General features: G+C 41.7%; 1 protein-coding gene across 2 annotated transcripts in view; it reads right to left on the bottom strand.

Annotated features, from left to right (window-relative positions):
• The window catches only part of LMAN1 (lectin, mannose binding 1), a 240,022-nt gene extending 225,568 nt beyond the window's left edge, over positions 1-14,454 (bottom strand). For both annotated transcript variants that reach the window (XR_010836853.1, XM_059040937.2), the window contains exons 1-7: positions 14,192-14,454; positions 10,805-10,959; positions 10,619-10,726; positions 9,553-9,614; positions 8,475-8,574; positions 1,995-2,118; positions 122-180 (exon numbers count right to left, since the gene is read on the bottom strand). Coding sequence is in view for 1 of the 2 variants with exons in the window: in XM_059040937.2 (XP_058896920.1) it covers positions 122-180; positions 1,995-2,118; positions 8,475-8,574; positions 9,553-9,614; positions 10,619-10,726; positions 10,805-10,959; positions 14,192-14,429 (846 nt within the window). In the remaining variant the exon portion in view is untranslated. The remainder of the gene's footprint in view (positions 1-121; positions 181-1,994; positions 2,119-8,474; positions 8,575-9,552; positions 9,615-10,618; positions 10,727-10,804; positions 10,960-14,191) is intronic.
• Positions 14,455-15,700: the final 1,246 nt, after the last annotated feature.

The following is a 15,700-nucleotide window of genomic DNA, read 5'->3' as shown; positions in this document are numbered from 1 at the left end:
CATAATGGCAATATCTGGCAGAAACAAGATCCAAACCTAAGTCATTCTGCTCAAGTTTTCAGCTACGAGGCAGCACCACTAAACTATAAGAAAACTTTTGGAAAAAAATGAGTACACTTACTGGCTCTTTCCCAGGCTCAGTCAACTGGAAAGTCAGAAAAGAAAGGACATCATGGTCATCTACAAAAAAAAAAAAAAAAAAAAAATCTGAAAAAGTTCTGTAATAGATTATTTTTATGGTTGTGAATTTACTTTATAGACATCTGTTGCTTTAAAATAATAACCAATAAGGGAAATAACAAAAATTTGCTCTAATTTGGTAAAGGCAATGGTGCCCTGTGAGCTTAGAGACAAAAATTCATCTGACTTATATTAGAACTAGGTTAGAATTCACTTTTAAAATCCTAAACCAGAACATTTAGCTGTGTTTAACACATGATGGATGTTTAATAAATGTCTGATAAGGGAATGAACAAACAAATGAAGGGTCAAAACAAGCCCCAACTCCTAATTCTGGCACCAAGACCCTCCTTTATTTTTCCACAAATCTCCTTCATGCGCTGCGTCCCAGTCAAGTGGGACCAAATCCTGTTCTTCAGGTATTTCCTGTTCGCATCTGTCTCTGAACGTTTCTTACAGTGCTTACGGCTCCCGGACTTACTCTCCTGTTTCAGCCATGACACTGCTGTGTCCTGGATCACTGGGACAGTCCTGACTTATCTGTGTTGCCCTGGCATCACTAATAGTATCTCCTGTTACTTCCAAAGCATCTCGATTAGAATATGATTACTTTTCTATATATCGTTTCTATTTGTTCCCCTCACACAGATTTTATTTCACCTAAAATCGTATTAAAAAATCAAATTAATTTCAAGCTGTTTAAGCTAAACACAGCTGACAGATCAAACCTCATAACATCAAACTACAATACTCGCCCTGGCTAGTGTCACATCCACAAAGCAAGAGAGATGAATTTCCACTGCAGCAGTCAATCTCTTTGCTTTCTGCTACTTTTATGGAGATCTAGATATGTAGCCAGATTAAAGAGAAAATTGTCATACCATAGTGTAGGTTAGGTAACATTAGGAGAAGTCATGCAGTGTTAATAGAGCCCTGGACCCAGGAGCCAGAAATCTAAACCAAGTCCTGCCTGGGTCTGATTTATTGGCCATGTGATCCTTAGAAAGCCCTTTAATCCAAGATTTGGCAAAGTCACCTAAAAATCAGGTAAATATGCTCTATCCTTTCTCCTTCCCTCCTTGTTCTATTGTGAGGAAAAATTCACATATTTGAAACTAATAAAAATATTATACAATATGAACGCAAGATGGTATTAACATCCAATGATAAGTTCATTTATCACCACTCATGGAAAACAAAAAAAAAAGGGTAAGTACGTCTTCTTTAAAGTTTAGCCCCCAATAATATTTCCTCAGGCTACCAAATTCATTTAAATGTGCTGTGACAGCTCCCAGGATCCTAAAACACCTGGCAGTTAACCTTTTAAATATGTCTCCTTCACCATAAAATATCGCACCCTGGGCCTCCCTGGTGGCGCAGTGGTTGAGAGTCCGCCTGCCGACGCAGGGGACACGGGTTCGTGCCCCGGTCCGGGAAGATCCCACGTGCCGCGGAGCGGCTGGGCCCGTGAGCCGTGGCCGCTGAGCCTGCGCGTCCGGAGCCTGTGCTCCGCAACGGGAGAGGCCACAGCGGTGACAGGCCCGCGTACCGCAAAAAAAAAAAAAAAAAAAAATCGCACCCAAACTGACAGTCTAATTTACATGACTGCACGTAGCTCCAGCCAACTGTGAACCTAGAGAAAGTAGAGAATCAGCAGTCCCAGGAGACCCCAGAGACTGGCACCCCAGATGGTGCAAGGTTACAACCAGCCTTAAAAGGTTAAAAGCAAACAACGCTACCCATCTCCAAAATATATTATTCCCAATAAAATTCAATTCATAACCTTTCAATATTAAAAGATACCGAGCTTTTACCTGCAAGACCTCCAGTTGCAGCAGATATTCCAAAATGCCCCTGTGCAGGGATAATCATGTTTTCCACTTTGGTGCAAAATTCATAATCATTTTTATCTGGTGTGAAGCCATTATTGATCATTACCTAGAAAGACAAACTGTAGCTATAGCTTTCAAAAGATCTTGTAAAACGAATCTCAAGTAGTCAGTTTATGACTATTTGATCTAACAACCACCAAAAAGCTATCAGCTTCAAATCATGACGCTGTACACCTTAAATTTACAGTGTTGTCTGTCAACTACATCTCAATAAAATTGGAAGAAAAAATGAAAATAAAAAAATTTAAAAGCTGTAATCCCTTGTCCATTAAATACACTCACTTATGTGGTATCATTATACAATGAGATAGTTCACTTCAGAAAATGGTTTTTGCCCTACTGTGTGTCAAAAGCTTAAAAATAAAAATCTGATAACCTTCCACGAAAAGCTTTCTAAAACAGAATGTGGTTCACCTTCTCTAGAGAAAACTTAAGGAACCAACCATGATTACTTTCTCTGAATGGTTCCTACAGAAGAGGGATCAGGCTTGGTCTGAAACTCCAGTGACAGAGCTACAATGAATAAGTTAAATTGACAATTTTTATTACAGCAAGTTGAGAATTAAACAGATTGCCTCAGCAAGTAGTGAGTTCCTCTTCATCAAATTCGGGGGGTAACTGGGCTGTACTAAGTTAGCAGAGAGTCAGCAAAAGTGACAAGTCATGTAGACAAAAAAAGGCAGAAAATGAAAAAACTAGAAAGACACATAAGCTTCTACACTGCAGACTGTATTTTTGAAATAATGACCCTACATGTCTTAAACGAACTTTGAGAATCTAAGCGAGCACAGGAATCCACCTGGCATGTGAATATTCTTCTCCTGAGCCCAGTCAAGCAGTGGTCTGGCCTCTTCAATACCTTTCACTTCTAGCAACCCAACCACCAGCCCCACCCTAAAGAAGAGCCACTGAGACGGAGTGGGAGCAAAGGGAGCAGGCCCATGGCACCAGAGTAAGGGCACTTCTATCATTACCTCCAGAGGCAAAGTTTCATTAGTGACAGGTAAGATAAAGTCATACAGGTAAAATGTGCCAGTACTTGATCCAAATTTTTAGCAAAAGAGTAAGGGACAGGGCAATATGAAGGGTTAATCTCTATATAATGTAGGATGGCAACATGGGAACTCCTACCAATTTTTAAAAAATCACCTGCCATTTGTTGACTAATATTAATATTTCTGTCTCCTCTGCTCAGTAATGTTCCTATTTGAGTTTATAGCATGTACAACTGATTCTCCTACAGTCTTTCAAATCACCAATCAGTAAGACATTTGCCTTTGAGAGATAAAAAAAGAAGTGTTAAGTTAATCATATTCTAAAATTAATACTAAGAACTTTCAACTGTTCAATATTTTTTCCTTGAGCCCTAAGAAATTGAAAATCCATCAGAAGTATTTACTATCCAGTTCTAATTCTTTAAACAAACACAAAAAAAGTACAATATATTCACTGCACGATGAGTTTGGAGAAACCTTAGGGCTGTGACTGCACAGGTACAATAAATATATCCACTGATTAATACCAGTAACGCTTCTTTGAGATTACTGATAACATCCCTTATTCATCTTACGGTTTCGACCCGTTGTTAAATGCCATGCTTGCAGTATTTAAAATCTTGTTTTGGAATTCCCTGGCGGTCCAGTGGTCAAGACTCCATGCTTTCACTGCTGAGGGCGTGGGTTTGATCCCTGGTCGGGGCAGCTAAGATCCCGCATGCCACATGGCGTGGCCAAAACAAAAAAAGTGTATGATATCTTGTTTTGACATATTTCCTCCACTAACAGCATTTCTTTTTCCCCTTACTTTGTTTTCCCCTCCAAAGCTCAAACAACTGGGAGCTAAAGATTTAAGTACATCTAATAAACATTTCTTGAGCACTAAACAGGGGCACAATATTAGGGGCTACGAGGAATGTAGGATGTAGCGCCTGCACTGAGATGTATACAGTCCTACTGATGAGAAAAGACAGATGAACCATAATTAACTAGCAAGTCAAGACAACATATTTTAAAGGGCAAATAAGCACCACAGGGAAAAAAACAGTTAGAGTTTAAGAGAGGCAGATCATTACGAGCTGATGTTTGGGAAATCTGATGGAAAGGGATCCTGCACTAGTATGTTCAAGAATGAGCGCGACTCTGCCAGGTAGAGAGCAAAGGGGAGAGCATTACAGGAAGGGACAGCAGACGCAGCAAGCACCCAAAGGCCAGGACCGTTAAGTCACAACCAGATGTCCTGCCAAGTCTCTCTAAAATGTATTCTTCAGAACACTGGCTCTATAGACATTCACAGATACGAAGTGAAAAGAGAATTCCATGGCCCAGTAAGCCTAAAGAATGAGGGGTTTAATAAAGGTTCTTTATTTCGGGACTTCCCAGCGTCCTTAACGTGCTTGTATGCACAGACCTCCCAGTCCCATCCGAGCATGGAACTCTTTTTGGGGTTCTGCAGGATTACTGTTTTGCGAACTGCTGGTAGGGCTGATGGCCTCACTGCGTGGGGCCGTGTAGGCAGCCTCCCTGCGATCTGTGTACGCAGGTGTGTGTCTGTACTCGCCACGGTCGGTATCTGGATTCTGCCACACGAAGGTAAGCGTGACCTACCGACGCCCCTGATGAAACTGTACAGGATGTAAAATAATTCCAGCGGAACTCAAATCCAAGTTAGTCATAATAGACTGGACAGTGCCTCTATTCTGAGGTCTCTAAATTAGTTTGGAATTTAAGACAGAGCCAATACAAAGTTTTCCAAATAACTGTCTTTTTCAGAGTTTATACAAAGGAGTGCAAGGCTGGCTCATGATTTAGGGAAAAGAAAAATGTATACAAGATATTCTTCACTTATAAGCATTATATAACCAGGTATTGATGGCATCGTTAAAAATGCAATGTTCACATGGTATTAGTGACCTTAGTTATTATAACTGCCTGCTGGGTATATCCACCTAACCTAAATATTAACCCAAACTCAACTGGTCTACAACTTAACTCCTTACCAACTGTCTGCCTTCCCACTCCTCCCTCAAACACAAAGAAACATGCTGCTTTTTGGCTAGTTAATGGTACCATTTAGTTGAACACTGGCCAGAAATTCAGGAACTATCTTTGACTCCACAACTATATTCACTCGCCCAGCCCCAAGCCAACTAGTACTAAGTTCTGTAGTCTCCACCTCCTAATCATCTCTTCTCTTTCCTCTACCCTTGTTCAGACCACAAGTGGAGTCCTGCCGCTAAAATAGTGCTGGGTTCAGATCATAGTTCTGTTACTCATGTGGTAAAACACTGTCCAAGTTACTTAAACTCTCCCATATTCAATTTCCCCATTTATAAAATGGGGATGCCTTCCCCATAGGGCTGTTGGAATAAATGAGAAGTATGTGCAAATGATATATCTGATAAGGGGCTAACATCCAAAATATACAAAGAACTCAGACAAGTCAACATCAGAAAAGCAAACAACCAGATTAAGAAACGTGCAGAGGATCTGAATAGACACTTGTCCAAAGACATGCAGATAGTCAACAGGTACATGGAAAAGATGCTCCACATCACTAATCACCAGGGAAATGCAGATCAAAACCACAATGAGACGTCACTTCACGTCTGTTCAGAATGGCTATTATCTAAAAGACAAAAAATAACAGATGCGGGCTTCCCTGGTGGCACAGTGGTTGAGAGTCCGCCTGCCGATGCAGGGGACGCGGGTTCGTGCCCCGGTCCGGGAAGATCCCACGTGCCGCGGAGCGGCTGGGCCCGTGAGCCACGGCTGCTGAGCCTGCGCGTCCGGAGCCTGTGCCCCGCAACGGGAGAGGCCACAACAGTGAGAGGCCCGCGTACCGCAAAAAAAAAACCACAAAACAAACAAACAAACAAAAAAAAAACAAAACAGATGCTGGAGAGGGTGTGGAGAAAAGGGAACCCTTGTGCCCTGTTGGCAGAAATGTAAACCGGTACAACCTCTGTGGAAAGCAGCATGGAGATTATTTCTCAAAAAAATTGAAACAGAATGACCATAGGATCTAGCAACTCCACTCCAGGGTATTTATCCAAAGAAAATGAAAACACTAATGAGAAAAAATATAGGCACCCCTACGTTCACTGCAGTATTATTTACAATAGCCAACATATGGAAGCAACCTAAGTGCCCACCAACAGGTGAATGGATAAAGATGTAGTACACATATACGACAGAATATTCCTCAGCCATGAAGAGACTGAAATCTTGCCATTTGCAACAACCTGGATGGACCTAGAGGGTGTTATGCTAAGTGAAGTAAGTCAGACAGAGAAAGACAAGGACTGTTATGATTTCACTTATATGTGGAATCTAAAAAACAAATGAACAAACAGAACAGAACAGAGTCATAGACACAGAGAACAAAACAGGTGGTTGCCAGAGGGGAGGGAACTGGCAGGGAGGAGAGAAATAAGTGAGAGAGTAAGAGGTACCACCTTCCAGTTGCAAAATAAATGAGTCACAGGTAGGAAATGTACAGTGTAGGGAAATCAGTCAATAATTATGAAATATCTTTGTATGGTGATAGATAACTAGACTTATCACGGTGGTCATTTTGAAATGTGCAGAAATACTGAATCACTACATTGTATACCAGGAACTAACATACTGTTATAGGTCAATTTTACTTGAAAAACAAACAAACAAACAAAACTTTCAGCACTAGATATGTGGATACCAGCAGTAGGGGATGGGGGTGGGGGAATTGGATGAAGACAGTCAAAAGGGATAAACTTCCAGTTATAAGATAAATAAGTACTAGGGATGTAATGTACAACATGGTAAGTATAATCAACACTGCCATCTTACATATGAAAATGGTTAAAAGAGTAAATCTTAAGAGTTCTTATCAGAAGGAAAAAAAGAAGTTTGACATTACTATTTTATTTTTTAAATTTTTTTTTTTTTTTTTTTTTTTTGGTTTTTGTGGTACACGGGCCTCTCACTGCTGCAGCCCCTCCCGCTGCGGAGCACAGGCTCCGGATGCACAGGCTCCGCGGCACGTGGGATCCTCCCGGACCGGGGCACGAACCCGCGTCCCCCACATCGGCAGGAGGGCTCCCAACCACTGCGCCACCAGGGAAGCCCTTAAATTTTATTTTATATGTGCAGTTTTATTTGTTTGGAAATCATGCACGAAATATGATCTAATATAAAAATTCTAATCTAATATAAAATTGTTGTTGTTTTTTTTTTTTTTTTTTTTTTTTTTGCGGTATGCGGGCCTCTCACTGCTGTGGCCTCTCCCGCTGCGGAGCACAGGCTCCGGACGCACAGGCCCAGCGGCCATGGCTCACGGGCTTAGTTGCTCCGCGGCATGTGGGATCCTCCCGGACCAGGGCACGAACCCGTGTCTCCTGCATCGGCAGGCGGACTCCCAACCACTGCGCCACCAGGGAAGCCCTAAAATTGTTTTTCTATTTCTTTAATTCTCTGTTTGAGATGACGGATGTTCATTAAACTTGTTGTGGTCATCATTTCACGATGTATGTAAGTCAAATCCTTACGCTGTGCACCTTAAACGTCTACAGTGCTATGTGTCAATTATATCTCAATAAAACTGGAAGAAAAAAGAAAAAAACGAGAAACTGCACGTGAAGTACCAAGTACAGGTCGTGGCTCATTTACAGCAAGGAGGCTAAAATCATCCTATTTTTTGCTCCTTTCACAAATACCATTATAAAAACACTGCTGCCTAAGTCATCTTCCTCAATTGTAAACCTGATCATTTCACATTCCTGCTTAAAACTCTGTAAACTGTTCCTTACAGAATAAACTACGCAGAGGCCTGAGAGACTTGTTACTGCCAACCTTTCAACCTCACTCTCCAAATCTCCTCTATCCTCCAGCCATACCAACTATTTGCCTTTCCCAAATCTTTCAACAGTCCCAATGCCTGTTTTCTCTGCCTGGAATATGCACCCCATATAGGAAACTTCTACTTCTCCTTCAAGGTGCAGCTCAACTCTGAGAAACTGTTCCTGACTTTCACCTCTCCAGCCTGGCAGAGTTACAGGATTCTAACCTCCTGATCCCTTAAATTTATCACATAGCATACTAACGTTACATAAGCATAATGTTACATAAGGACACCTCCATTAGACAAGCCCTTTGGAGAAAATGACCTTTGTCTTATTCATATTTGTGTGGCACACAGCAGAATGCCTAAACACTCACCGACTAAACACAAACCTACTGGCAAATTTGACAACACATGACCACTTACACCAAGCTCTGAAGCCACTTCTGCTCTCTCAGAGTAACACTGATGAGTATGCGAACAATATCCAAATTTGAAATGCATTGAATTTCTATCAAAGATTCAGAATGAGAAGTCATACTAGAATACTGTTCATTTGATTATCTCTAAATGCACGTTACTTACTGTCAATGTTTGCTGGTAATACGTAATCTTTGCCCGGACAGGATAGGGTTTATTACGAAAGTCCCTTTGGCAACTTGCTAAAGCTTGATTAGCACCATCACTATAGTGTGAGGGAAAGGAAGACAAACAAGAAACTTAAAGCTTCTCGATATGTTAAAAACTCACTATTTAAAATGATTAATGTCCAGAAAGGTCAAAACAAAATCAAGTTATGACAAAGCTTGGGATATTTGAAGTTATTTATGCAGAAAACACCAAGTTGACACATGAGTTTTTAAGGACTCTGGATAACAAAAGGAGCCAATATTACCACAGCAGGCAGCCGGCAAGGGGAAGGGGTACTCTTCCTCTCCACAAGACTAGGGCAGGGTCAGAGTCACATACGGTGCTTTCAAAAACGCAGATTCCTAGATCCCACCCTCAACCAGCTGAAGCAGAATCACAAGGGGGGCGCCCTGGACCTCTTGTTTAAATAGCTCAATGGGTGGTCATGATGAACTACCAGAGTTACAAATCACTAAGGTAGGAAAGTAATTTTTCTTACAGTTCACTGACTGGCTAGAAGGTAATCCCCCCAACAAACATGTGGAAATTAAAAATGTACATACCTGATTCATACACATTATAAATATACTAAACACGTGGAAGTTTTGTGGCCCACTGAAAATCTTTTCAATACAGCAATGCAAAGGCTGAATGGCATGGCACACACGGCCTAGTCATTAGGGTGGTTAAGGCTCTGAACTTTATTCTTTAAAGATCCCTCTTAATAAAGATGAAAAAACATGACTATTGTTATCACTGAGAGCCAGGAATGTTTGATCAACCTTTAAAGGTACTATTTAATTTCTGGTTAACTACAACACATTTTTATGTTTGAAATCTAGGTGGTCCGCAGAAAGAATTTTAAAACAACACCAAATCAAGATAAGACCTTTTCACTAAGTTACAAAAAAACATCTCAGGGAAAAGAGTAATCTTACTTCATCTGGAAAATGTTCAGACTTGAAACAATATATTTTATAAGGTTTCTAAAAAGAAGCTGAAATCAGGAATAATGTCAAAAATATACACTTACTTTTGATGGTCATATTGGATTTGTCCATTGTTGCCTATAATCACTACTGCAGGATTATTTTTCTATAAATAAAGAGAATGTATTTGTTTTAAAGAAGTATAGATCATTCTGGGCGTGCTATAAGTTCTCTTACACCTCTAAACTCCTAGGACGCTGTGAGCGTGGGACGGGTGTGGGACTTACGGGAGCTCAGTAACAGGAGGACTAACAGGGCCTCAGCATTCAAGGAGCTCAATGTTAAAGCTCTCCTTTAAATTGCTAATCATGACCTCGGATAATCAGCGGACAAACTACTGACTGAAACAATGATCCTCAGTCATAGGGCTGCTAAAGCACAAGTTAATGTTTCCAATTCATAAGTACATTTTGCTCTTAACTGTTTTAGAGAAATCAGCTGATCAAAAAGGGTGATTAACATATATGAAAACATATCAACATGAGCTAGTAGTAGTTATGCACATATTTTCATGAAAACAAACAGTAATAATCTAAACACTACCGGTCTCACCACCTACAGCTACATGACTCATGCTGACCCACCAAAATTATTAAGCATGAACAGGGTGATGGGGAGGTGGGTACTGAGAAGTTCTCAGACCTGAGGTTCCACTGTTACCTCAAGTTGGTACATGACAAATCATGAACTCCTAGCTTTAAATTTATAAATTCCCAGCTATATAAAGACTAATCATCACACTTAAAATACAGTTTGGGGAGTCCTCTACTATTTTTTTTTTTTTTTTTTTTTTTTTTTTTTTTTTTTTTGTGGTATGCGGGCCTCTCACTGCTGTGGCCTCTCCCGTTGCGGAGCACAGGCTCCGGACGCGCAGGCCTAGCGGCCATGGCTCACGGGCTCAGTCGCTCCGCGGCATGTGGGATCCTCCCGGACCAGGGCACGAACCCGTGACCCCTGCATCGGCAGGCGGATTCTCAACCACTGCGCCACCAGGGAAGCCCAGTCCTCTACTATTAAACTGACAAAAGTGTTAAATAAGCTATATTGTTCACAGCCTAACTTTGTTAGCAAATATATTAAAATGGGTAACAGTCCTGAAAACAAATATACCTTTCCATCATTGTCAAAAGAATCAAAAAATATTCCAACACCATTCCACATATCAGCTGATCCAAACACAGGACCCTCCAAGCCTTGATTTTCTGTATACCAGATTGCCTGTAAATACATAACACGGGACATTTAGAGACTAGTGGTATTTGCATGTATACAAATTTTCCAAGTTAAAGAAATTACCAGGCCATCAGCTCCAATTCGACCTCTTCCAGTCACTCGAAATGTCACCTCAACTTCCCAGTTCTCAAAGGCTGCTTTTGTCTTTGTCCACACCGATCCTCTTTGGCTTTTTAAAGATGGTGCTATTCGAATTTGATCTGAACTTGGAATAGCATCTAGAATAGAAATCAAGGAAGAAAAGTTTTGTTATAGTTAGATAAAACTCAATGAATCACCACCAAACTGTTACATATACCTACTGAGACCTAAGTTTAACTCAGTTACCTGTACAGTAATTTTGTTAGGAAAAAATTTCATGTTGACAGTTTCAGCTTTTAAATTTTAACGGGTTTTGATACCCCCCCCCCTTATCTTTTGAAGAGTGCAATATCTCTGCAAAAAAAAATTAAAGCTGCAACCAAACACTAAAAATTCAAGGGGCAGCAGGGAGGAAATTACAGCTTGAAAGGAGAATCAACTATTTAATTCTCATGATACTCTTTTTCAAATACCTGAAAACTCTGCATATTTTCTTTTTTAAAACTGCGATTTTTTTTTTTTTTTTTTTTTTTACCAGTTTACAAATGTTAGAAAGCTCAAACAGTGTGAAAAGAACATACCACTAGGAATCAAGAGACTTATTCCTAGTCTCAGTTCAGCTGTGTGACTTTGAGCAAATAATTCTCTTACTCTCTCGGGCTCACCATATGTTCACCTGTAAAATGAAGGGGCCGGGCTCAATCACTTATATACACCCTAAAAGTTATATGCAAAATTTTGAGCATATATACATTCTTCTAGGGAGAGGGTCAATCAACTGAATATCAAGTCAATAATCAGTTCTTCAGCATCAGGAGATTATCAGAGAGAACAGGGATCCCCCAAATGATGGTCTGCATCTCCACTCACTTACTAGCTGTTCGATCGTAGGCAAGTTACTCCATTTCTCTAACAACCTCATAGGCATATAAGTGCATATAAATATTTCAATAAATGTTAGCTGTTCCTATTATTGGACTAGATAATTATTAAAGCACCTATGAGGTCTAAATTTTAACAATTCTGGCACACCTTTTCAGATATTAACCAGTTCTGATATTCTGACGTCCACGCTGGGACATAACTGTATTGTTTCTTTACAGCTAGGAAAAATTGACTAAAAGACAAGTGGAGATATTTCAGTAAGTTCAGCCACTATTTGTCACCATCACTTTCAAACACTTAAAGGTTTGGGGCGGTCATCACAGGAAAAGCACTGGACATAGAAATCAGAAGACCTGGATTTGAGTACTATTCTACTGACACTATCTATGTAACCTTTTCCAAGAACCTTACCCTTTCCGAATATCAGTTTTTTTCACCTATAAAACAGATAACACCCGCCTTGCCTACCAAGGAGCTAATCAGAGCATGAAGAAGGTGAAAGAGCTCTGAGAACTGTAAAGGCTTACAAATTGCTGTTATCATTTTTGTCCTTATGGACCCAAGGATGTGTACTGACAGTACAAAAGAACATGAGAGCTAAGAAAAAGAAACACCATAGATTTGGTCTCAATTTGGGGATGATGTAAGGGAACACGTTTAAACTAAATCCTAAAAATTTCTCTATTTGAAAAAATGGTTTTAAATAATGGATCTCAGGGCAAAATGAAAGGGGAAAAAATGATCAGTGGAGTTAAGAAAGCTGTGAGACTGTAAACATTACAGTGATAATGAAAGCAAGGATACCCATAAGCAGTGATTCCCAGAGTCAACAGACAGAAAAGTCACTAGCTAAAATTCTAATCTCTTTATTTCAAATTCAATCTAGCCACACAACTTTCATTCACCCAGGTACATTATCTGACATTTCTGCAGCAGAAAAGCTTAGTTGGTTATAGGTTCTGAAAAGAAAGTCAATGTGACTAATTTAAGTAGTTGATTAACATTCCTAATTGGCTGATGTATGTGGTGTGAGCGTGAGAAAAAGAAGAGCAAGCCGTCAATGGAGAAATGCAGAAGCGAAAAAATGTCAACACATTTACCACCACTATTGAAAAATTCATCCTCATTCCAAGAAAAGAAACAAAAATCCCCCAAACCCGTGTTTGGTACACCTGCATCGTCTTTGTGTATTAAAATAATGCCACCTTGATAACAGTTGCCCAGCTACCTACCCTTGATGAGTGGGCATATAATAAATGTCTGCTGAGTAACAAAACGCACTCTACTTCAAGTATTTAATGACTGAGTCATTAAGTCAAATTGAAATTTATGCCTTTTAATTATACATGAAATTCAGTGAAATAGCACTTCCTAAAAGTGTGCTTCCTATTCAGCAACTACTTTCTAGAAATGGAACATTTTGTTTCAAGCACTCGACAATCTAAAACGATGTATACAAACCTTACCTAAGTGATTGCTTAATAACACATAAAGATGGAATTCAAACTGCCAGTGCTTCTTACCCCAGATAAAGGCATTTGCCACTTGTTTCAAAGGTTGCATCTGATGGTCACGGAACAGCGTTTACAGCATGCCAAGTGCTACGGCTGATTCCTTAGTCAGAGGTGACACATCAGCACTAAAGTACAGATATGTTTTCTTTCACATGTGTAAATACCTAGCAAGGCTCTCTTACCCACTAACAGTGCTTAACGGTGCCAAACACACAAAATCAATAACACACGGAGCATAGGTTATTTCAATTCGCGCCCCCGCAAAAAAACTAAAAACAAAACAGCTGTATATATAATGCTATTCTTAGCTTCAAGTTCTCCATCAATAACCCCCCATCCCTTCTTCTACTAAATAAAGCAACGAGTGTGACTATTAAATTACCTACTGAGTTAATTAAAACGATCAAAGACCACACCAAGTCACTGAGAAAGGCAAACTTAACGTACAGTTCCAAGAGGGTGAGAAGAATATCCTCTGACATAAAGCCTTAAAGATTATTCTCAAGCTAACACATGCCACCTCTGAAGCCGTCAGGGGGCATCGGGTACAAACTGGAGCATTACCCACTGCTAACACCGGAGGAGAAAAAGCAGGGGAGGGCGGAGGGGGTGGAGGGCTGCCAGACCAGGTCTCAGGTTCGGAGGAGACGTGGCGTTGGGGTGAGACGTGATGCCCAGATGCGATCTCAAGTGAGTACTTGGAAGTGCGGGAACTAACGAAAAAACTCTAGCCCCAAACGGAAAGAACAGATAACATCAAAGAAGGGAGGAGGAAGGTCGGGTGGAGAGAATGTGGGAAAGACTCGGGGACTGGCGGAGGGAACCTTGCGGACCAGAGCCGGCGTGCAGGCTAGGCTGCTGAGAAAGGTCCCCTCCACCGCACAGAGGGGGTGCAGCGGGGAGAAGGTGAAGAGGAGGAGGCTCAAGGCGGGGAGGGGACCCGGGCCCCCCGACCTCTGCCCTGGCTTACTCCCCGCGTGGGCCCAGAAGGGCACGGTCCCGTCGCTCTGCACCAGGTGCGGTCCCTTGAAGCTGTATTTGTACTCGAAACGCCGATGTGGCTGCGCGCCTGGGGTGCCCGTAGCGCCGGCAGCTGCCGGGTGGCCTCCCACGCCGTCGCCCCCGACGAAACGACACAGCGACAGCAGCAAAGCGCAGAACAGCGGCCGAGCTCCGGCCCGGGTACCCCTTTGCCTGGATCCCGCCATCTTGGATTCTGGGAAGCGGGAGGCCGGCGGAAGGAGGAGGGGGCGGGCGCTGCCGCAGGCCAACAGGGCGCTCCATGATTGGCGGAGCCCGGGGGACCCCGAGGGCAAGGGTGAGCTCCGCCCCCGGCCTCCGCGGTCCGGGAGGCTGCTGGACCCAGAGCATCTGTGGGCGGGGCCTGGGGCGGGAAGGTCCACCCGCTCCTCCTATCCTCTCCCAGGGCGGGAAAGGGACTGCAACATACCCTTCCCACTTGATGTGGAGTGTTGGAGGAGCAGACCCGAAGGCCAGGAGCTTCCTCCTGCCTCTGAACATACTTTAGAATTCTCGAGCCCTGACATGGAAGCAACCTAAGTGTCCATTGACAGAGATGAATGGATAAAGAAGATGTGGCACATATATACAATGGAATATTATTCAGCCATAGAAAGAAGCGAAATTGAGTTATTTGTAGTGAGGTGGATGGACCTAGAGACTGTCATACAGAGTGAAGTAAGTCAGAGAAAAATACCATATGCTAACACATATATGGAATCTAAAAAAAAAAAAAAAGTTCTGAGGAACCTAGGGGCAGGACAGGAATAAAGACGCAGACGTAGAGAATGGACTTGAGGACACGTGGAGGGGGAAGGGTAAGCTGGGAACAATTGGAGAGTGGCATGGACTTATATATACTACCAAATGTAAAATAGATAGCTAGTGGGAAGCAGCCACATAGCACAGGGAGATCAGCTCGGTGCTTTGTGACCACCTAGAGGGGCGGGATAGGGAAGGTGGGAGGGAGACACAAGAGGGAGGGGATATGGGGATATATGTGTATGGATAGCTGATTCACTTTGTTTTAAAGCAGAAACTAACACACCATTGTAAAGCAATTATACTCCAATAAAGAGGTTTAAAAGAAATTAAATACTTTAACTATTAAAAAAAAAAAATTCTCAAGCCCTGACACCTGTGGACCCACCACATCAATCCTCCCTGACTATAATAAACCTTTCCAGTATTAGGTAGAAGAAAGGCATTCCTTTTGATGTGATACCCATTGTTCAGTAGCTGGTTTTCATTAGGTGGACTTTGTAGAATCATGTCTTTCCAGAAACAAGGCATAATCACAAATACTAATGGTCCTAGCCCCTGAGCTCCACCAACCTGTGTTAGGGCATTTCAGACTGGTAACCAGCAATCCACAGGCCGAGAGAGACCTAAGATCTTTTTGTTGGTGTTGAATCAGGTGTGAGTTTATCACTCAACATTTACCGTTCTCAAAATCTAA

This window comes from Kogia breviceps, chromosome 15, assembly GCF_026419965.1.
Source record: "Kogia breviceps isolate mKogBre1 chromosome 15, mKogBre1 haplotype 1, whole genome shotgun sequence".
Lineage (NCBI taxonomy): Eukaryota > Metazoa > Chordata > Mammalia > Artiodactyla > Physeteridae > Kogia > Kogia breviceps.
This window is presented reverse-complemented; position numbering and strand designations above follow the sequence as displayed.